The sequence below is a fragment of the Gallinula chloropus genome, assembly GCF_964237585.1.
Source record: "Gallinula chloropus genome assembly, chromosome: 7".
Taxonomy (NCBI): Eukaryota; Metazoa; Chordata; class Aves; order Gruiformes; family Rallidae; genus Gallinula; species Gallinula chloropus.
This window is the reverse complement of record NC_140092.1, coordinates 30428125-30452182: the sequence shown is the minus strand read 5'-3', so window position 1 is coordinate 30452182 and position 24058 is coordinate 30428125. Positions and strand designations below refer to the sequence as shown.

General features: G+C 41.1%; 1 protein-coding gene across 1 annotated transcript in view; it reads left to right on the top strand.

Moving 5' to 3' along the window:
* Positions 1-23597, top strand: part of SORBS2 (sorbin and SH3 domain containing 2) — a gene marked incomplete at its 5' end in the record, with an annotated part of 69401 nt that extends 45804 nt beyond the window's left edge. Inside the window, 9 exons of the mRNA XM_084266597.1 lie at positions 1305-2867; positions 5834-5922; positions 6634-6680; positions 7929-8043; positions 8144-8272; positions 9320-9523; positions 19207-19256; positions 22296-22402; positions 23142-23597. Of these exons, the coding sequence (XP_084122723.1) occupies positions 1305-2867; positions 5834-5922; positions 6634-6680; positions 7929-8043; positions 8144-8272; positions 9320-9523; positions 19207-19256; positions 22296-22402; positions 23142-23203 (2366 nt within the window). The 3' untranslated portion in view covers positions 23204-23597. The remainder of the gene's footprint in view (positions 1-1304; positions 2868-5833; positions 5923-6633; positions 6681-7928; positions 8044-8143; positions 8273-9319; positions 9524-19206; positions 19257-22295; positions 22403-23141) is intronic.
* Positions 23598-24058: the final 461 nt, after the last annotated feature.

Below are 24058 nucleotides of genomic sequence, written 5' to 3'. Positions count from 1 at the left end.
GGGTGGAAAGCAAATGTATTTTAAACCCAATCTAATAGGAGTAATTTAAAGAGTGGGTACAGTCATCCCTGTGGTGCACCAGGCCAGGCACTGGAAAGTTGGCAAACTCTATTCACCTGCATTTGTCAGTGACTGTGTCACTTGCAATGATTTAAACAATGCTGTGTCTGTAAGTCTGGCCCTTGAGAATACTGACTGCAGCTAACTAACATTTGGAAGGTGACCTCTCTGTGTCACTCTGTTCTCTCCCACCACTATGAAGCCTACTAAGATGTTGATTATTCTTGGAATTAGCATTTTGTTAAAGCAGCAGTGTATTAGATGCTGTTTGATCAGCATGAATTTTAAACCGAAGTGTTTCAGTGTCTGATCCAGATTCAAGTTGTTCTTCTAGAAAGCAGATTGACCTGCTTGAAGAATGTGTTCTGAACTGAATGTTGCCACTTGAGACCAGTTTTGATAGTCCAGTACAAACACGAGAGACAGCAGTTCCAAATGTGTCTCACAGTGACTTCTAGACTTAGCATGCACGTAAAAACACATCTTACAACTTGGTTGGAAACTCAGGCTTTGCCATGGAAGTGAAGCCAAGGGTTATTGTTTCTTCTACATGCTGGTTAGGCCCAGGAACATGATACATCTTCCTTTGCACCCGTATGGCAGTTCCTCCGCTGCCCTGTGCTGCCCTCCATAAGCTTTAGAAAAAACCCACTACTCCCTTCAGTCCTACCACACAGGGAGAGAGAGGGCAACCTACGCACAACTGGGAGACGTTTCCCATTTCATCTCGTAGAAACTCGATCTTAATTATCTTAGAATATGCAGTTGCTGTGAACTTTCTGAGCATTATTCAGCTCAAAAATTCTGTACAGCTTCTTCAGAATGCACAAGTGGGATAAAACCCAATAGCTGACTGAGGTCTAGCTTTGTTGTTTGGCTTCACCTTTAAATCCTTTGTAGCTTCTATTGCCTGCCGACCTGCTTCAAAATCAGTATCAAGGCTTGTTTTCTCACATTGCTTTGGTTGGGGTGGTTGTAGAGGGTGTAACATGTCCATAATTTGTAAAGAAAATTTAATGTTTAAATTATCATAAGTATATTTTTACAGCTGGAAAATAACTTAATTATTAGCTTGCTGCCCCAGGCTTAGCAACCTATGTACTTACCTAAGTTGATACATTGCTGTCTATTAGCTGTCTCTTTTCTAGTCTCTCTAATACTTGCTGATGTCAATTCTAACTTTCTGAATCTTTTAATTTCTGGCAATGTCTCTTTTTTACCATGCTGCTCTATGGATTATAAAGGTGGGGATATTAGCAAAGTATATCCATCCCTTTTAAGTTGTTCAGTGCACAACCACAACACCTCAAATGAATTAGATTACTGTAGCACTTACAGACAACATTTGGCTGTTCCGAGCGATTCCAGAAGGGCAGTCAGCTACAAGAATGGCTGGCAAATGACTCGTCAAAACGCAGAAGTCTGGAGCAGCACAGAAGAAACTGCTTCTCCAAAGAGAAAATCGCGGAGCTGTGATGACCTGTTAACGGATGATCGGGATAGCTATCCCGACCCACAGGCCAAGTCTGAAAGTATGGGCTCTCTGTTATGTGAGGAGGACTCCAAAGAAGTTTGCTCAATGAACTGGGGCTCCCCGTACGTTCCTGAAGGCCGTGGTAGTAGTAGGTCGAGGGTGCGTCACAGATCTGCACACGATGCCCCAGGTTTCCTGAAAATGTACAAGAAGATGCACCGCATCAACCGCAAGGACTTGATGAACTCCGAGGTGATCTGTTCTGTGAAGTCCAGGATACTGCAGTATGAAAAGGAGCAGCACAAAGGCATTCTTCAAGGTTGGAGAGAGTCTTCTACTGAAGAGGTGCCCAGAGACATGGTGCCAACCAGAATATCTGAATTTGAAAAATTAATACAGAAGTCAAAATCAATGCCCAACCTGGGTGATGAAATGTTGTCAACTGTTACGCTAGAGCCTCCTAAAAATGGCTTATGTCCGCAGAGGCGATTTTCTATCGAGTCTTTGCTGGAAGAAGAGAGTCAAGTGAGACACCCCTCTCAGGTACAACGGAGCTACAAGTCTAAAACCCTGGTGCCAATTCATATTGAAGTGACCAGTGATGAGCCACAACGATCGCATATGGATTTTTCAGACAGTGATCAGGACGGAGTGGTTTCTGACCTCAGTGACTTTATCCAGATAGAAGGTTCATCGTTTTGTAGTGAAAGTGACTTTGACCACTTTTCCTTCACGTCATCCGAAAGCTTTTACGGATCTGGCCATCACCACCACCACCACCACCACCACCACAGGCATCTAATCAGCTCCTGCAAGGGGCGATGCCCAGCATCCTACACCCGCTTCACCACCATGCTAAAGCATGAAAGGGCTAAACAAGAAACCACCGAAGACCCAAGGAGACAGGAAGCAGAATCTGGCCTCTCTAAGATAGCATTCCTAGTCAGTCCAGTGCCTTTCCGGAGGAAAAAAAGTGCAGCTCCGAAAAAACAAACTGAAAAGAAAAAATGCAAGTCCTCTGTATTTGAAGCACTAGATTCTGCACTTAAAGACATCTGCGACCAAATTAAAGCTGAAAAAAGAAGGGGAAGCTTGCCTGACAACAGTATATTACACAGACTTATTACTGAGCTGCTTCCAGACATTCCAGAAAGGAATTCATCTCTTAAAGCTCTGAAAAAGAGTCCCATGCACCAGCCTTTTCATCCACTGCCTCAAGATGGTGCTATCCATTGCCCACTGTACCAGAATGATTGTGGAAGATTACCTCTTAGTGCCTCTTTTCCCGACATGGACGCAACTAACAACAATGATAGTGCACTGTGTTTCCAAGGTGGATTAACTTTCTTCCTCTATCCTTGTGATTTCCTTACCCAACCTTACTCCCTGTATTTCCCACCTTTTCTCATTCCATTTTCATTTGGTGTCTATTAGAAGCTTTCATCCCACAATATTCTTTACGAAGGATGTCATTTTTATGTAGGTGCTGAGAATACATTTGCTGTCTATTCACAAAATGCAGTAATCTGGACAACTGGAGTAATGGTGTATTTCGACCAGTAGGTTATGAGACCTTTAAATTACAGTGGTGCTATTAAATGAAACACTCTGGGGGGTTTCCCCAAGTAAAAGACCTCATAGAAAGTGAATGCATGCATCATAAGATGCTGGTCAAACAGAAAAGAATACCAGATAGTCCTTCCTTTATTATTTAAAAATGAATCTGGATGAAAAATGTGTTGCATTGTGTAACTTTGTTATATATAAGTTATAAAAATGCTGTTAATTCTGCCACTATCATACAAAGTTGGTTCTGTTTTCTTACAAAGATGCACCAATTCTGCTGCATTACGATACTTTTTGTGAATAGACCCTAAGGTCATTTTTAGGAACTTTCCATTTCCATTGTTCAAACAATAGAATTTCCAATTTCTGTGGCAGCAAAACTAGTTCTTCTCATGTGATTTTAATATATCTATGGAGTTTTGATGAATTTCCTATCCTCTTAGAAAGGAAATTCTCAATAATCAAAACTTGAATGAAAGCGTCAGGGTGAGTATAACTTTTTAAGGTCTGTCTTGGCAGCGATCTGGCTTTAAAGTTACTACTTCGGGTTGTTCGTTGCTCTGCTTCTCTTTTTCTCAAAAAAAAACATTGCTTGACCTTAAAGTGTTTTTAAAGCATAGCCTTGCAATATGAAAAGAAGCAAGCTAGATTCATAGCAGGAGCGCACAGGGGTATATCTCAGAGGATTTAATGTCTTAAGCAAGTCAAGTCTGTAACTCATTTCTCTTTTTAAATGGTAACATTACTGTGATACAGAGTTTTGCTTCTTAGACTTACAGTACTCAATGACAGAGCATCTTGAGAATCTAGTGACATTAGAGCTATTTAATCATACCCATCTTACTTATCTTTACTCACATTTTTTCTATAAGTAAGTTTTGCAAGTAACACTCTAGTCAATACCTCTTTCAAAAGAAATCTGAATTTCAGCCATTACCATCTCTAAACTGGTTAAAACAGACATTAACAACAGAGAAACTGGTAAAAAACACTTAGATAATGCAGAATTGAATAAGTTGTACTTGAGGCCTGATTGTGATTAATCCTGGCAGGCAGTACTTCACAATCAGCCTGAAGTTGTAGGAAATTGCACTGGTCACGGTTGCTAAATGAGAATTTTCAGGCCCTTGAAAATAAGGAAATCCAGAGTGTGGAGTAAACATTAGGGATCCCTAATAGCTTCTGCAGCTATGAAGGAGCCTGGCACAAGGGAAGTGGTACACTCTGTCAGCTTTAATTTCACTGAAGTAGCGTGGAGAATGAGTACAGCAGAGTATACCACTGACTTCTATCAGCACCAGTCATGGCTGAGCTCTCCTTCTAATGAAGCTTCGTGTTCTAATGGACCTGTGTGTGTGTCTCTTACACCCACCACCCACACAGAGACTCAAGGTCACAGCAAAAACCACTGAACACTACCAATACTGACTGCGTAAGGAGCTGTATAGAAAGAACTAAGATTGTTCTTTCTAAAGCTTCTGTTTTCACTCCTTTTCTCCTGTGTCCTTCTCTGGCTGCACAAGTTTCCATTAAAAAAATAATAGATGTGTTTGGAGACATTATGTCTTTAGGTTTATGCAGTGTACATAGATCCTTATTCACAAACACATGCCAAACACATGCCATTCACAAAGCTTTGCAGATTGGGATTGTGATATACATGTTGCTGATGACATGCTTGCAGCCAATTACATAAATAACAGTTACCTAATTTTTTTTGCCTCCACATTATTTGTCAATAGTCTCAAGGTTTTGTGGCTTAGCCAGCAGCCCACTGGGGACCATTTACGTTCTTCTCCTAAGGCATCAACAAAATGGATGAGATGCTTTTAATATTTATTTTTTTTTTCCATTTGTAGTTTTTTAGAAATGTGTGGGCTGGGTAGGACAGATTGTGTGAGCAAAGGCAAAGGCAGACATCAGTCCTGTCTCCAGCATCAGGTATCGCTGTGGCAGTGGGAGGCTGAACTAATAAACCTCAGAAGTAGAGGCCGTTCATGTCATCCCCCAGGCTGAAATAATTCCCTTACAGTTTCATTTCACACTGGCAATTTGCAGAGCTATAAAGAGTGTAAGCTTTTGCTTTTATTTTTATTAAAACATGAAAAGATGCATTCACCATCCTGTAATAAACACTGGTAAACTGGGCTTTAGAGAAAAGCTGCCACATAGATTGGTGAGTAATAATTTGTACTCCATCTCTTAAAAAAGAGTCATTTTTAAGAAATAACATCCTTTTGGAACTCCCTTGTGCTGCCTAACACATCCACCTGGTAGAGTAGGAATGCATCGTAGATCACTTAGGAGGCAACAGTTTCTCTTTGCTGTTTGCTCATTGAAGCATGCCTTCCTCACGGTGTGTGCATGGCATCATGTGCTTGTCTTGTTGGCATTCCAGAACAGTTCCTTGCAACCCGATGAAGTCCCGGTACCGCTGTCACACCTTCCACTTGGTGTGCATCCCTTGCTACAGGGAGGCAGAATTTTGCTCTCTTGATCCTCTATCATCATATATCCCTCTGCTATGGATCAGAGAACAGCCTTTGCTTGAGAGTCAGGTGTCTTTGTTTTCTCTAAAGGTGCACTTAGCCATCATACCATGTCCTTTTCTTTCTGTTAAAGGAAAAAATCTAGACTTCAATACTTCTTCACCCCCCTAAATGAAACCAAGCAGCATCACAGGTTTGAATGGTTTTGTTTACCATGGTTTCACATAATTTCTGTTTTCAGTAGACCAGGAGTCTCCTGGAAGCTATTCTTCTGCTTTCACTGACATGGGACAATGTACTCCAAGGGAGAGGAGAGGAACTACAGACAAAGAGGTAATGTAACAAGAACAGATAATGCAGCAATATCCATACAGAAAATTGCTAGTAGATCTGAGTCAAGATTTGTGATGGTTTTAAGCCACTGACTGTAATGATACAGACCAACAGAACAGTTATTTATCACCATCATTACATGGGACAGAATCCTCCTTTTTCATTAAGGAGATTGGCACCTCAAGAATGTATTGATATCAAGCTTTGTAAAGTAAGCTGCTCCTTCTGTTTATGTTTAAATAGACATGGACATAAGTTTCCTAGTCACTGAAGAGCTCTGTCAAAGTTGACCAGGGTGGGTATTTGGGACAGGGAAGATCAGCTGATGTGGCTGGGGAAAGGCTCTTTTGAGAAGTTTAACAGAAAAGGCATCTAAAGTATAAGAGAGTATTAAACACGGGAACTCTTCTTGTACCAAAAGATCTAGTTGTCTGCAAATCATTTAGTTACCTTCACTTCTGTAGTTCCCTTGAACATAAAATTGCAAAGCAGCCTGTATTAAAGTTTAGTTGCTGTTTCTGTTTTGAAAACACTACGTCCCAAACACCTAACTGCCTTAAAGGAAGTTATGTGTTTAGTTGCCTTTTACTGCAAGGACCACTGTAAGGCACACATTCCTTTTGGTGGGGGGGTCTTGGTCAGCTTTTCAAAAGCGTGTTTATCACATACTAGTACTACCTGAATGTATTAATCACTCTGCCTGTTTTTCAGAAACTGCCAGCTCGAGCTGTGTATGACTTTAAAGCTCAGACTTCTAAGTAAGTACTAGACTTTTGTTCATTTACGCATTCATAACTCAAGAAAACTCTTCCTACCACTTGTAGCAGCTGCCAGTTTCAACAGCAAATGCCATGGGAGCCTGGCACACTGCTTGCTGTCCCAGGAGTCTCTGTGTTAGCAAACTCTGTGAGAAGTTATTTTGTAATAAAAATGCCTTTTAATTATTATATTCTCCATTGTATTTCTTTGAACACATGAATAGCAGTTGCATCTTCTGTCTTTTAGAGCACGGGTCATGTGGGTCACCCAGAGAACATTTTTCATTTGTTGTGAATTGTATTTAGGTTACACAAGTTACAGTGCTTTTAAAATACTGAGTGACAGTAAAATTCATAGTGTGCTTATCCAAATTCTGTATAATGCTGCAGCATCTTAATATACACAGGCTCTCTGCAGGATGTGACACATCCCATACCACTGTGGTCCAGAAGGAGGCAAAATTGGGAAACACTGGTTTAGGGTGTGGGGGAGTCAAAGTAGGGAGCCTGCCTCTCATTCCTGCTGTTGTTGTGGTGATCCAGAGCATCTAAACTACCTTCAGATATGGCCAAACACCGACACTTGAATTACATTAGCTGTGTCTGGTAGAAAACTCTCAGCTTGAATTATCAGAACAGCAGATTAGCTTTTGAAAATCAAATGGATGATAGAGGCCAGGATCTGAAAAATGTCCTTAATAATTTGGGTAATTCTCTTTTCTGGAATGCAACATTAAGCATGTCACAGGGTCTGAGTAACAGAAATGTTGAGAACATAATCCTGCATTCTTCATGCTTCTGAACAGCTGTCTTGAAAGAAAAATGCATAGAGCAGAAGCACGCCAAGCTGTGCTGCTGCAAAAAGGCCCTGGAGACGTGGGATATATTCTATAATTTCCCCTGCTGATATTCATAAATAACAGATACCCCTCAGATGCCTGTCACGAAAGCAGCACCTTAAACATCTAAAACTTCATGCTTGCATGCAGCCCCTATGCATGCTGTGGTAGTAACTAGCAATATTTCCTTGGAATCATAGGCCTGTATAACATACAGATTCTTCCCAGGATTCATAAATGGGAATCATTTCATTGTACCTGGTCTAATCTGCTGGTAAATGCACCAGAGCTGTGACACTTTGTTTAGTTGCTGCGTTCTCTTTGAGCTCCAAACTGTACAGATCTCACAAACCAGGCAGAGGAGTTAAATGTAAAGTGTAATTGTCTGTTCTAAATACCTTTGTTGCAGAGAGCTGTCCTTTAAGAAAGGAGATACTGTCTATATCCTCAGGAAAATCGATCAAAACTGGTATGAGGGTGAGCACCATGGAAGAGTCGGAATATTCCCAATTTCTTATGTCGAGGTTTGTTCTCTCTGTTCATTCCTTGGATTAGTTTGGGTAATAGGCTCATAAACTGCATGGGGATGATGAAAACTTGTGGGTATTTTTTCTTTTTCCTTAGAAACTTTCTCCCCCAGAAAAAGCACAGCCTGCCAGGCCACCTCCCCCTGCACAGATTGGAGAGATTGGAGAAGCTATTGCCAAATACAATTTCAGTGCAGACACAAATGTGGAGTTATCGCTTAGAAAGGTACAGTTTAGTACTATCTTTACCAAACATGTCTACTAAATTAATCTATAAATACTTGAGCACACTCTGCATACAAAACTTTGGGGCAGTTTGATGATTTCTTTATTTTTAAAATTCTCTTTTGTGCTTATTGTGGTGGTCAGAATCTTGACAGCCCAGTTTTGGTTTGTTTTTAAAAGTCAGCTTGCACTGGTTTTCTTTCATTCCATCCCATCCCATCCCATCCCACTAAAGGTAATTTTAGGGTATCCACAAATCAACTACAGAAACAAAATTACAGAAAGCCATGAAAACACAAAGCTGGTAAGGAAGGATGTTGTTAAAAGTACATCATGTAAACCAGAGGAGGGGGCAGCTCACAAAAAGTTTGCTTAGAAGGTTGGTGTTTTCCACTGCAGTTGTTAAGCTCTCTAAAACCAGTAAACCACTGCCCAGGAAAGGCACTTCTTTCTCTCATCTTTCCCATAAGCTCATTTTTTAACTTTCTACCTCCCATTACACCAGTTTTACCAATAGCATAGCACTGGCATGGATTTCATTGTTTGAACTCCTGGCTTTTGAGTGAGGCAGTCACTAATGTGTATTACAGTTAGGGTGTTAGCTTTTAGTTTGGCCAACAATTAAAACAGGTTGTGTTCCAAAGAAAAGTTGAAATGCTAATCCCCCCAACCAGGAGTGGAAGAGTACATGAAATTCCCCTCTGACCAAAGAACAGCATTTACAGTCTGTAATAAGCCTCCCATTTTGCTGGAGTGGTAGTTGTATGCAAAGCAGTTATTGTGAATAACTGTAATATCACCTGTGTGTTCTGTCCCTGGGAACCTGCTTTGGCAGGGGGTTGGACTCAATGATCTCTTGAGGTCCCTTCCAAGCCCTAGAGTTCTGTGATTCTGTAAATAAAGGGAGAAATGTGAAAATGGGGACAATGCTCAAAACTGATGAAAAACAGCACTGCAGGGAAATAACACTGTGTGCTAAAGTAATATCTGCTCTTAAAGTAATTAACTCACAATGTATCTCCTAACTCATGCTCGTGATGCATTTCAGGGAGACAGAGTAATTCTTCTTAAGAGAGTTGATCAAAACTGGTACGAAGGTAAAATACCAGGAACCAACAGACAAGGCATCTTCCCTGTTTCCTACGTAGAAGTCATCAAAAGGAATGCTTCAAAAAGTCTTGATGACTACCCTGATCCTCCAATACCCCAAAGCTATTCTAGTGACAGAATACACCAGTTAAGTTCAGCTAAGGTAAGGATTTATTTTTTTCCTTTCCCATCATCCCCAGAGTGGGGTTAGAAGGACTTACAATTATTTTTAAGATCATACATAGTTTATGCATTAACTACACTACGTTTTCTTTCCTGCATATTTAGAATTGCATTACTAACTTGTGTTTTAATAGCTGAGAGTATGTCTTACATTCTGGCTAGGGTTTTTGCTCTTTATTAGCTACTAAACTACTGGGATTAGGGCCAGGCAAAATTTGGGAAGAAAAATCAAGCAGACCAAATTTATTTGAGATTTTTAGACAGAATTTGAGCATTAAGGATACATCTAGCAGGTGTTCCATAGTGGAGTGTGAAGACATTCCCATGACACAGATGTATGAAAAGTCTGTGGGTCTATAAGCATGCAGAGAGCAAGAGGGCAGTTTGTGTGGGGACACAGCTCACCAAGACCAGTTCTGTGCAAAGTAAAGGGGAACAGCTAATGGTTCTGTGCTATGACCTTCCTCCTTTGGCCATTCACACACTAGAAGTGATGGTACTACAGAGCTTCTCTGGACCAGTCAGAGGACAGTGACAGTGGTGTTTCATTTAGTTGTGAGCCAGAGGTCATCACATTGTCATCGAGCTTGGATTCAGGCCTTCATAGTTGTGATTTTTCACATCAGATGCCTGTTGTAGGTTCTGAAATCTTTTCCTTCCTAGTCTGCATAACCACCACACCTCTACCTGATGTTGCAAAAGGATTCCTGTGTTGTGATTTATCATTTGGTCATGAGATTTCACAGTCTGTCCAGGGAACAGAACCTCTCTGGCAGTGATAGAAACCAAGAAAGTCTCTGCAAGCATTTCTCATTAGTACTAATGTATTAGTGATTACTTTGAATACTCAGGATGGAACCTTAAATCTTCCTCATTATCTTTGGTGTCTCTTTTCTGTATGGGCAGTGGGTTTTATGTGTAATTATAAACTTATCCAGCTATTTAATCTTTGTTTCAGCTGTTTCCCCCCTTTTCTACTTTATTATACTTGCCTACTGGTGCTCATTGAGGTGCTTCAGCTGTGAGATAAGTTCCACATTTACTTGCAGCTTTGGGGACAGCTACCAAAAGATCTCATTTATAGACAACAGTGGCCACTGGAAATACCACTTAGGACTAAATAATATTAGCTGGGTTTGAGTAGTTGCTGCAACAGGTCTTGGTTGGTTTTCCAGGATGTGTCACAACAGAAAACTAGCTCCTCTCTCTCTCTCTATCCAACTGTTGAATTGGAGCAGCATCAAATTCTGTAGCTGCAGAGAGAGGTGTTCATAAGCTGCAGCCCCTTATTATTACAGGCAGCCAGAGGTTCCTGAAGGTGAGTCAAGAGTATGAGGCAACTTAGGTGCTCTGTATTATGGAGCTGTATTTCAAGATGCCTCTCTCTCCATCTCCTATGAAGCAGGCTTCTCTCTAGACCTCCTGCAGCTAAAGCTGCTGTTTGTGTAACCCCAGTGGCCCTTGCTAAGCATAGGTGATGCTTCAGAGCATTTACATTCATGTTACAAAACTCTCTTGCCACTATTAAGGTGGTTATTCTTAAATTAGGTCTGTAGGGAGTGAAAGTGAAGCAGCCACCTTTGTAACATAGGGCAGCAGTTCTGCAACCAGCTGGTTTTATTGTAAGTTAGTTAAAAAACATAAACTAAAAAAGACCCTTCACTGACACTGTTAAACAGACATCATTTCTTAATTCAACTGTCTTCAGAAATAGCAAATATATAAGAAGACACCTTATTCCTGACTACCTAGAAGGACTTCAGCAGTTCTGAACGTGTTCTGGAGTTTGTCACAGTCACAGACACCACTTTCCCTATTCCTTTGGGCTTTTGCAGTATGTATCTCACTCCCTGTTGCTGGAGCAATTGCACTAAACTTCCATGGCCCAATGGCAACAAAAAGGAATAAGCAATACAAGTCAGGAGCAAGCTTTGCTCCCCTTCACTTGGCCTGGGCTACCTGTATCTTTTGCTCTAGTGCAGCCAGTAGTCACAGGAAACTAAAAATGGGCTTGGCTCCTCAGCAATACTTTTGGCTTTAAAACCATGGGTTAGGCACCCTTGTTCAAGAGGAAAGGTGAGGGAAAGAGATTGACTATTGATTGTAACAGCCTAGCTTTGTTTTAGCAGATGGCATTGTTTCAGTCTGTAGCAAAGGTTTGTCTAACTATAAAATAAAGCTATTTCCCTCCAGAAAACTCAAGCAGAAGGTAAGTAAATGAACCTTCCTATTGTGTGACATTAATTTAGGCTTTTGAAGTTACTTTCCTGTTACAGAGTGATACTTAAAGTCTAAAGTAGTCCAGATAAACCTAATTACTCTAGATAATTCTAACAATGAGATCAAAATATTTTTCATCTTTAATTTTGAGGATTAATAGTAACAAAAATGCATTTTCAGTATTTACTGAAGCAATGGATATCTACTGATGCTGTGTACGTATGACTCACCAGTCTCTCATTCTTACACAAGGACGTTCCTTTTTACAAGAAGGATACTTCAATCAATGATATGTCATGGTACTCAGAACACACTGCTCTGTGCTGCGCTGCCACTGTTTGCAAAAGCATTGTTGACTGCCTGCATTCAATTAGAATTGAATGTGCCTCTCACAAATGTTGGTGTTATTTCGAATTAATAGGATTACTTTTGAGGAAAAAAAATGCATTCTGTAGCTGCCTTTGCCTTAATAAAAGTATGCCATGTGTTAAAGATGTTTCTTAAGCACGTCCACAGGAGTACTAAGTAGAGATAGTAATGTTAAGATAATTAGAAAGCACCTCAGCTGTTTTAAAGAAATACTTAATGGCACCTGAAGTGTACTTTTACAAATGCTGTTCTCAAAGTAACAGCAGTGGTTTGGGGAAAGTTACATTAGTATTAATTGTATGATTTAATGACCTGTGACAGGTCACTAACAGAGCGCCATAAGTAACATAACTTCAGCAGATCAGATGCAGGTTGCCCTCATGAATGTAATGATTCAGATCTGTCTCAATGTTTGACATTTAAGCCTCAAGCCAGAACCTGATAGTGTTTCATTTTTCACGTGTCTCTCCTGCCGTTCTGATTCATGTAGTAATGATTTCAGACACCCGTGCTTACTGAAACGATACCCTGTGACCCAGATGATGGCACAGACATTTTTGTTTTCCAGTCTACTCATATCCTACTTGCCATGCTTATTTATTTATTTAAATCCCCCTGTTTTTCTTATTTTTGAAGTTGCCTTCCCCAGCACAGTCCCCACTTTCCAGACACCTTTCCTCCTCTTGGTCCCACATTGATCGAAAGATTCCTCGGTCTGCCAGTAGTGACTGTTTCTCAAGGACTGCTGGTTTTTCACCTTCAAGCACGTGCATCTTACCTCCTCCACCACTTACAGACAGGTTTCTTTGTGACTTAGAAGAACTCAATTCCTTGGCATTAATGACATCCCAACCTGTAGCACTCTCCCCGGGTAATAGCGTTCACCGAGTCACAGCTGATCACCTTTTTCCAAACACAGAGGTGTCTCTCAGCTCTCCTATGGCTCTTCCTCTGCCCTTTCTTGTACCTACCTCTGTCTCACCTTCAGCCAGTTCATCTTGTGACATAGCATGTAAGCATGCCAGCAGCAATTCCAAACTGGGAAAAGACAAAGGCTTGAGAGGCACCCTTGGCTCTTCAGTTATCAAAGTACCTGGAGACGTGTCAGAGACTGCAGGAGAAGGTGAATGTGTTGGCTCCATCTCTAACATCCCTTTGCCACACGAAGGTGGCTCAGTCTCCGGAGCACCAGCTGCAACCACTGAAAATGAAGAGGAAATCTGCACTGTAGATCTGTCAGGTGATGTAGGGGATCAGTCAGAGCTTCAAGAACTGGAGTTCTGCAGAGGAGCACAAGACACAACAGAACTGCCAAGACTTTATATAGAGGAAGATCTGGAATGTGACAATTTAGAATCCCCAGTAGCAAGTGGAGGAGACTCCATGGTATGTGAAGGATACACTTCACTGAGTATCAATAAGGTATTTTAATTTCTGGAAAACCTGGTTTCTGTGTTCAGATGGCTAATTCAGTATAATTATCCTCTACCTTTTCCTGTGTTTACACATTTGTATTGTGCACAGGCACAGCTTTAGCGTATTGCACTGGACAAAAACCCCCAGTGTTAGGGGATAAATCCCTTCTCAGAAGCAGGTGTAGGCACCGTTCTGAGTTCTGTGGTGTATCAGTGCTGCTGGTCCTTTCCCTTCTGTCCCTGGTAGCTGCCATCCAGCTTCTGATGCAAAGAAACAGTGAACTATTTCCACCACTGGCCCATTAGATGCTGCCCTTTGAGCCAGAGGCCCCAGCAAGCAAAAGCTATCAGAAGCCTTCAGAGGGAGGGATGTGTCTCCCCCAGAGCCTCGGGGGGTTTGTACTTCACACATGTCACATCACCAGCTGATACATTTATAGCAGACTCCATTAGGAGAATGTGACTAATAATAACAGATCGGATTATGTTTGGCAGCTACACAAGTGCTCCTCACAGTTCCTCTTTGGGACAACGTAACACTGAACTATCCCAAATGTGCCCCAGCCTCTAAGTGCTGTGCTATTCCTACAGCGTTTGTGTGGCTTCTAGGCAGTTCTAGGGCAGATACTGTTCTGTCCAGCATTTATTTCGACAGGCTGCTCAGGCAGTGGCTTTGGCTGGCACATGCAAACGTGTAAATTGGATACTGAGGAAAATATCTTTTAGGCCAAATGTAAAACTAATTAATTAGAAGGACTTTGCAGGCTCCTTCTACCCTTACTTGACCTGAAAAACACAGGAGAAAAGCAGAATAATAGAGGTGAAATCCACTGCCTCAAATAGCAACTTGTATTTTTGATTTCTGAGTTTTGCTTTCCAAGGACAGAATTTTCTTCCAGAGGAGCAGACAGACTGACAATAAAATCAGCATCATGTTTCTGACTGTTCAGGTTAACCTGTCCAGGTTAGTTACATGACTCCTTATTGGGCATTTTATGTCCTTCACAGCTGGTTTTATACCACAAGTACTTCTCATTGTTCTTAAACAATTAAGCCAGCTCTACTTTCTGCAGGAACATCATGAGACTCTGATCCTCTTTTCCATCTCATTTCTAATTTCTTTCCATTTCACTCTGCTAAGGCAACAACTCCTCACTCTGTTCCTACAACCTCCCCATCTACTGCTTTCCTTTCACCTCCTCTCCCTTCTAAACCCTCACATCAGCAGGAGACAGACTCACCAACATTAAAGGTAACTGCACCTCTCGAGTGTGGAGCGTTGTACACTAAATGGCTGCAAGGCTAACACCCAGTTTGATCCTTTCTAGATTTCTTGTTTCCTTTACTAACATGAAATAACAGCATGTGGAGTGTGCTCCATGTTGGTGGGAGAGATTTGTCCTCCACAGGAAGAACTCTGAAGACACTTCCCATGGAGAAGTGCTGATGTTTTCCTGCCTTCTTGGCATCTTTTTTTTTTTCCTCATTAGTTACTCTCTCAGCCCCAAAGGGGGGTTGTTCTGTCATGCCACATTCTACTGCCAGAGAGTCACAAATACCAAAGAAAAGGTTTCCAATGTCAGCAATCCACTCACACTTCCTCCAACTCACCCCTGCCCCAAGAATTCACATTTGCTGCACACACACCCCTAAAAAGCTGAACTCTGACAAATACTTGGCTGATTTATAGTGATGTTAACAAAATGTTAGCTGAAGTACTTTCCATCAAGTATTTACTTGCTTTCTATATGCAAATGTAAGGTCCATGTTCTATTTAACAGCAAGGAATTAGATTGTTTGTCATTGGTATTTCTAAGAAAGTATTTCTGCTCTGTGCTGTTGAGTTTTTCTGCATTAACTGAGCTACTTCAGTGGGCAGACTTGCAATGACTGTTCTTGCTGCAACTGCTTTACACTGTGTGTCATCAGTCTTTCCCCTGGAACCTGTGAGGACGTGTGCCAAAGCATCAAAACCTTCAAAAACACCAAAAGAAAAAAAGAAGGTGGTGGCAACAATGAAAGTATCAGATACTTACAGTACCACTGTTGGCAGCTATAGCACAGCTGTTTTTTGTTGTTGAGAAAAGCATGTCCAGTTTGCATGTATGAATGAAGCAACAAACCCCCTCCCCAGATGCTTCCTTCCTAAACTCTCACTTGACACAGTTTTTGTGGTTTTTCCAGGCTAATTTAAAGAGAGAGCTATTTGTTATGGGTAAACCTCCTCGTAGCCCACTGATGACTAAGAGGTCCTGCAGCTCACCTGTCAGAGGTCACAGCTATTCACACAGGGTATGGTACTGGATGCCCAGTGTGCAGTAACAGCATTTCCATACAAAAGGAGCTCAGTGTCCAGTCTCAGTATTTTGCTTTTGCCCAAGTGTCTCAGTACTATCAGTATGGTGTGTTTCCTTCCTGCTGTGCTATGTCTGGGTAAAGCCAACAGGTCTCTGTCATGCCAAAACTTGTTGTACAGACCCCTCAGTGTATTGTATCTCTGCAGTACTGCTTAGTATTTCCAGTGCTACAAGACATAAGACTTCAAAGTTCTTTTCATTTAGCCTATTTTTTTCCCTAAATCACCCCTCTTGTCTCAAAGCATGGCTAATTTATTAAAATTACCCCTTCTAACAGTTAAACACCTCTACTACTTTGCATGTATACAGGCAGAAGTCTTGGGTTTGAATCCATGTTCTTCAAAATGTTTTGTTGCTACTATCTTACACTCACTCAACACTGTCAACTTACCCAAGCCCTGTTATTCCAGACTGTCATGCTCTTTGGCCTTTCCCTTTCAGTCTCTAATGTAACGTTACCATAATTGTAACTGGTTTACCTACTCAGGTCAGATTGTTTAGAGTTTGCATGTGTTTGGCTCAAAGGTGATCCAAGTTGCAAAAAGGAAAAAAAAAAAGAAAAAACATATATATAAGTGTAAGAATTTATGGGTTATATTTATATTCTACTTTAAGTTTAGGAGTAAATTATTCTCTGCATCAATTTCTTAACATTTGGCTTTTAAAACTGATAACAAGATGAACTTACTTTCCATGCTGTTGCTGCTGATTTTAGGTGATTGTCTTCCTGGTGGCTCCTTTCAATTTTGACTGCAGATAGGCAGGTCTGTGTGACTTTGAAAGTCTCAGCTTTTTGGCAGGTTACCACCATAGACTATGATGAGGCAGAACTTTCTTCGTCACTGGTGAGACAGTTGGGTCACAGGAAGATCAGGATTCTTGTAGCAGAATAACTGGGAATAAGATCCATAAAAAAACGGATTAAGCCCTATTTTAATTTTGCATATGACTCCAATTGATTGGCATGTAATCAATAAGTTAAGAGGAATGCAAGAGCACAAATGGTACCCCTAATTTGCACGTTCAGGACTATGATAGATATACAAATGATTATCTATCATGCATGAAAATCAGGTGTACGACTGGGACCACTGGCTTGACTGCACACCTTTTAATGCTTTGGGGATTAGGTCCTACAGCTTTTCACAGGAAACAGGCTAGTTTTGTGCACTGGGTTGTAGTGGGAAAGTAAAAACCCTGAGCACCAAGAGGTACCAACAGGGCAGCATATTTTGTGATGGCACTGGAGGGGAATTAGCCAGACCCTGCAACAGTCGCCATTCTAGCCAGTGCCATGCTATGTGGGATTGAGAGTTTAGGGAAGGAAAAGAGGGAGGAGGCTTCTTGATGTCAGCTGGGGTACCACTGAGGAATGCAGTCGGATAGAGAGTGAGCACCGAGGCCCCTAGGTTCAGACACAGCACAGATTACTTCACCCTGGTTCCCCAGATTCTAATCCCATCAGTTTTCTCTGTAGAGAAAGAGTTGAAAATCTTCACTCACCTGGATTCTCTATCATCTGTTTCTACTGCAGTTAATTAGTAATAGGGCACTTCAAAGCACTGAAGCATATGCAGAAGATCATACTGACCTACCTAATACATTCCTAGCTTGGTATACGTTCAAAGCATTAAATCATTAGTAGTATCATTTAGGACACTGACTTCTATTGTTTGCAAGAAAAATCCTTAACTTGGGTTGGGTTCTCTTGCATCTCTGACTGTCTTTGGCATCCAACTTATTTACTGACCAGAGAAGAAGATCAGGTTCCAACCCAAATACCAAGCAACCTGCCCAGTGCAATGTTCTCTTCTTGCTTGACAAACTAGCTGTTGAAGGGGTTTTACTGAGGACTGAAATGTCTCATCTGACATCTTTATTGTTGGATTTTTCAGTGAAAATTATCCCTCTGTCCTGTACACTGGCACGGGAGAGTTAAATGAGGGAGAGAAGAGAATAAACATGTTGGGGCTTTGAAAAGCTCTTCCCCACCTGCCTGTCATTCATGTAGATGAAGGTTCTGTCATCTACCTGCCTGCATCTTTAGGCACCTTTTAAAGATGAAGTGAAGAACATTCACAGTATTTTCTGTGTGTACATGTGCAAACATGGTGACAAGAAATTTAACAACTGTGATTTCAACGAATAACATCAGGCTGTGTGTTGTTGTTTACCACAGCCTTCTTCATGGCTGTGTCATCCTCAAGAGTAAACTGAAGCCAGGTGAACTGAAATAGTCAAACCTAGGGAAGAGCAATAAGAGAAATCCCCTGGCTTCAGGATCAGGTTGCATTGTGCTCAGCTCATGAAAGTGCTGTGAGCTGTGCCTGATACCCACACGCCCAAAACAGATACAGTTCCCAGACTTGTCCAAGATGGTCAGTGGCTACAGTACAACCACAGGGCATCTTCAGTCAACAGCGAATATGATCACTGCTCACACCAAGCGCTCTCCCCAGCAGCTGCTCCTGTGCTGTTTCTCTCCCCAGATGGTTAAAATTTGATGTCTTTCTAAGCAGGACATGGTTTCTGTAGGAGGCAGATATTTTTCGTTTCTATTGCATCCAGATATTTTGGATATTAGTAGCAAGTAATGCTCCATTAAGGAAGAAAGTAGTTCCTTTCAGAAAGCTTTGCACTGGAAATACAAACTACCCCTTCCTCTAAAGTGAAGCTGTTAATTGTTATTTCCACACAATTACCTCTGTTCCTTCAAAAGTTCTTGGCCTCCCAACAGCCTGCATGGCTCTGTGCTCCCCCTTGAGATGAAAAGGAATTCATTAAAGCATAGCATGTCATGCCTGCCAAGTCAGTACTGTGTGTATGTAATGTAAACTGGTATTTTGTTTGTCTATAAATATTCTAAATGCTGCCATTGTGTATAGATTTTTTTTTCTGCTTGTCTAAAAATACCCTTTGCCTGAGGCATGTAGAATGTTCATCATTTGTATCTGATTTTTCTAATGCTCTTTCTGTTTCACAGCAGAGAGGCAACAGGGTTCTATTCCAACTTTCTGCTCTGCTATAAATAGAACGGACTGTTGTTGATAAAGTTCACTGATTTGTTTTCAGTTTTATTATATCTTCCAAAAATCAAATCTTTAAACCTGCCAAGGTTCTGTTGCTTGCCATGTCTATTAAGGATTTATTACAAGTTGGGGGGAGGGAGGAAAGGGGTGAGGAAGTCATGTTTTACACGAGGTAGAATATGACCTCTCAATCGACTACGTATCACGCCCCTATCCAATTATTTGGGCCTTAGACTATAAATCTTTATTACATTTCATGTCATTTCATTTCAGCCACAGCGCCCTGTGCTTGCTCATGAAAACATACACAGTGGGGGGGAACCGTAAGTATACTTCTTGTCTATTAAGCCAAACCCTAACAGTTAGGCAATAGCCAGCACAGTGTCAAATAATTTGTTAACCTGCCAAGAACAATCAGGAAGAGATTTCAGAAATTCACAGATAACCACAGGATGTAGGAAGATACCCAAGAAGGCCCCAGAGGGCAAAGCCCCAGTCATTTAATTTACATCAGACAGACATGCCAACTTGCAGTTCACCATCATTTTTACTTGAAGGGGATAATAGTTTTGTAAAAGTGAAGTTTGGGTTGGTTTTGGTTTTTTTTAATTCTCTCCATTTTTACATGTCAGCAGAACGCCAAGTAAAGATTGAATGTTGATTCAACTCATCTGCTTTACTGACTTGACACAAGTTATTCATAAACAGTTCTGGACGTGGATAGGGAGTTAAAAATAAGGACAATGTTGATCACAGGAACACAGGCTCATGCTTTTTGGTTTAATTTCCACACCCAATTTAAAAATCAGACACAAGAGAGATTTCTGAACATGAAGCTAGATCTCAAGTCTTACTTTCACAACGTGAGCACTTGGGACAGAGTAGAGATAAGGCATGTAAGGCCACCTCAGTGCAGGTCATTAAAATGCATCTTCTGCGTGAGATTGGTGCCCTCCCCCAGTCTTGCACTTGGGTTGTGCTTCAGCAAGCACTGAAACCAGTCACCATCCCTCCTCTAGCATCAGAGCACTTTGGGACATGCCCTATTAGATGGATTCTCCTCAATGTAGCTAAGGCTTAACATCCAAAAATATTTAAGTTTCCCTGTTAGTCACCTGAAGAAACAGCAAGAGACAAGAGGGGCAAAAAGTCACCAAATAATTCTGCTACAGATAATATAGAATGAAAATGGGATGTTTTGGTTTCTATCTCATGAGAACCATTCTTCTTAAGCTCCTGTTGATTTTGTTGAGCACCCAGCTCTGCTTTGTAAGCAATAATTATCTAATTAATTATGTTCTATATAGTTTAAGTTGTTCATTACTAGGGCAATTTATTCCTACTATTACAAATAGAAATCTATTCAAATTGCCAGCCAGCCATTCTTGGTCTTGAACACATATTCTGTTAGTGTTGTAAAAGGTGGCAGAGTTTTCATATTAAAACAACTCCTAGATTGGCAAAGAGAGAGAAAGAAATGACTACAGAGGAGTTATTAAAAAGGATTATCTCAAAATCACTAAGATTCAATTTCCAAAGTACAAAGAGTGCTAATTGGGAAGTCCTTGTAAGTGTATTTCAGTAAGTAATTGGCTTGAATCCTGCTCATGACACATGACATCTGCAACTCCTGTACCTTTGGAAGCTGCATTTAATCAGTTTTGGAATAACATCACAGCTCTGCTTTCCTGGAATAGCAATAAGCATGACAGAAAGTGTTATTGCCATTTAATCTTTTGCACAGATTGTTCTTACTCCTGCTACACAAATTACCAGAGGTAATTGCCTATACAACCAGTCCCATTCCATTTTATTACTATGATTAAAATACAAAATTAGACTTCTCAGATTTGGGGAGATAACTGCCAGGCATGGGAAATTATGTTAAAAAATTAAGGTAAAATCATTTTTATTTCTTGGAATAGTGTCTTTTTTCTTTTTTTTTTTTGTCTCCAAATCATCAATGAGAAAAATAGATTGGGTTTTTCCAAAAAGAGCATCGTTAGACTAAGCCTAGCACTGGTCTGTACATAAGACTTGGGACTTTCAGGAGCAGGAAATTTTCCTGAAATAAACATCTCATTTAAGCCATGGAAACTTGGCCTGAATGATAATAGAGCTAATGGAAATTCTCAGTACCAACTCATCGAAGGGGGGGTTATTTTGCTTTTACTGGGTGAAGTGCAATGGCATTGTGGTTTCTAAGTCAGTGAACTGTTGTTAAGTGGGGGAGAAGAGACATGATTATGTTTTGCTTCGATGTTTTGTAATCAAAACTATTTTCTTTGTGCAGTTTCTTCAGTTGTACCCTGCTCCTTTACACACAGGCAGTCATAGCTGGGGCACAGATGGTTAGGATAAAAAGGCAGGCTGACTGCAGGGCTGTTGCAGCACACTTCCCATGGGCTGTCAGCCCAAGCACCTACAGTTCTCCTGACTAAAGAGTTTATTCCCATTGTATCAATTCCAGGAAACTCAGTTTAAAGCTGACAAGGAATGAAAGATAATAAATTTAGTACTCATGCCTCTTTCCTTTTATCCATCTCAGAGCCTTCAATCTGCAGCCTCTGGCTGGGGTGAAGGTCCAAGTCAGTGTCTGAATCCTCTTGAGTTTCCAGCCTTATGTTCCCTGATTGGATTCAAACCTCTCCCTCACACTCCAAAATATTTATGGGGTTTATATATATGTATATATACACACACACACACACCCCAGGGGAAGTTTTGACCAGGGAAAGGTTTACTACTGCCTCTCCCCACTTTCTCCTCAGAGGTGGGCACCTCTTTTACATGCAGAGCCCCTGTATTGCCAGCCCAGGAGTCCAAGGTAGTCCCCAGTCCCAGCAGTACTGTGTGAGAGCCACTCTCCTGCCCACCCTCCTCTGCTGACTACAGAAGGCCTCCATGAGGCCAGGCACCATGCTTATGCCAGGTGGCACCGTGCTCTGTGCTAGGATCAGCTCTCCAGAGCTCAAAGGCAGAGCCACAGTACTAGGTGCAGATCACGGGGGGCTAAGGGGTTAGCACATCTATAGAAGTCCCTGTTTTGGTGACTCAACTATTAGATATGCTTTTTTTAAAAAAGCCTAGAACTTTATGTTCAAAGCAACTAATTAAACAACCTGGTTAAGGAGCCATCAGGCTTGCTTTGAGTGCCCAGTCTTTAGTGTCTGATGCCTTTCTGATAAAGCTGTATACCGTGATGCATACCTCACCCTGAAAACCACCAGGCAAAATGAACCCTTTCCCCCTGTATTTGCAAGTGTTACTTACTAGTTAATGTTTAAACCAGCTCCTTTACTTCAGCAAAGGTGCAAAGAACTCTTACTTCTTTTTAAAATGCATCATTTGTCCTATTTAAGGTTTCAGGCTCTATATAACTATACTCCTAGGAACGAAGATGAATTGGAGCTCAGAGAGGGAGATGTCATTGATGTGATGGAAAAATGTGATGATGGATGGTTTGTGGGTATGTTTTAATTTGGTTCCTTTTTCTTTTCTGTCTTTTTCTGGACCTCTTTGCTTGGTGTCTTTTAAACAAATTAATTGTTTGTAGGCAGTGTAGTAAACCTGAACCTGGCTTTATGAGGAGAATCCCAACCAAAGTCCAGTGAAATTAGTGAGTGATGTTTCACTTGTGTCTTTTGGAGCTGGTGCTCCCAAACTGACACGTGCCTCCAGGTTGTTGCACAGCGCTGCTGTCACTCATGTGACACAAAGTGGACTGTGTATTACAGCTCTCTTCATAAAGACCAGGTAACACAAACCTTACTCACATGAATGCAGCTACAGGATTGACTACTTGTGAGAACCAAGAGTTGCTGAACAAACAGGTTTCATAACTAGGCCTGGATAAGGTGGCTTAATCATCCCATAAACCCTCATGCACACAGTGTCTAACTTAATCATCCAACAACTACTCCTCAGCATTTCAAAAACTCACATTACTGAAATAGACTTGATAATGTTGAAATTAAATTATTTTTATGTACCAAGTCAAAATCTCAGCACAGCTTTTAATCAGGCCTAACAATTTAATCAAATCTGCCTTTCATTTTGTTTTCCTTCCTGCAGTTACAGTTGCAATTCGAAAGTTCTAATAACTGTAGATATTTCTGTTTGTATTAATCACACAGACATGAAGGCCATGCTTACGTAGTGATTTCCTGTTGTTATTCCCATCTTTCATCTATTGCTTCTTATTTCAGGAACTTCAAGAAGAACCAAATTCTTTGGTACTTTCCCTGGAAACTATGTCAAGAGGCTGTGAATTTTTTTAAATTTTTGGGTTGTTTTGGTTTTTCTTTTTTTTACTTATTTATGCTGCATCTCTGCAACACATCTGCATAAAGCTGCTAGAAAACACGCTACGCTGGCCTTCTGTCTTCTTGCTTGCAGTCTTGACTAGAGGCTGTCTAGGTCATCCTCATCCCATCTCACCCGCCAAACCGCTGCAGCAGTATGACAGCAACGACCACGGTGTGAGTAACTAAGCTTTCCTGACACAAGAGGAACCACCTCAGCATGTAACCGCTCCCTGTTGTCACCTTCTTTCCTTTGAAGCGCGGTAGGAAAAGCCCGATACCAGGTACAGAGATGAACTGCCACGGGTGGGTGGGGAGAAACTGTTCTGGGTGTGGACATTTGAGGCACAGCCACGAAGATGGAGGGGTTGCTGTCATCATACAGGGGGAAGTTGCTGTTCACTCTGTTTTAAAAATTGAGTTTCCACGTTCTCACTGGCTTGGCAGCATCCGTTGCTTTCCCCTCGCCGTATCACAGGTTTGCCTATTGTACTGGTTTACAGCGTATGACAAATTATAAATATAGATATTTTGCCTGCACTTGTATGTTGTAACATATGCACAGTGACTGTAAAACCTCAAGCAAGAGCAGTGAAAAAAATGGAAGAACTGCAAGTGTTCTCAACGGGTGCGAAGGTTTTGGCTACACCTTTTTTTCTTCTTTCCCTAATAAAGCTGTAGTGTTTTCTGTTAAAAGGAGTGCAAGAGGCAGAAAAACCTCAGGAAGGAGGATGTAAGGAAGAGAAAGGCAATGATAGAGGCGTAGACAATAATAACCTGCTAATACTGTCTGAGATTTAAGGGTTGTGATCCCAGCGTTA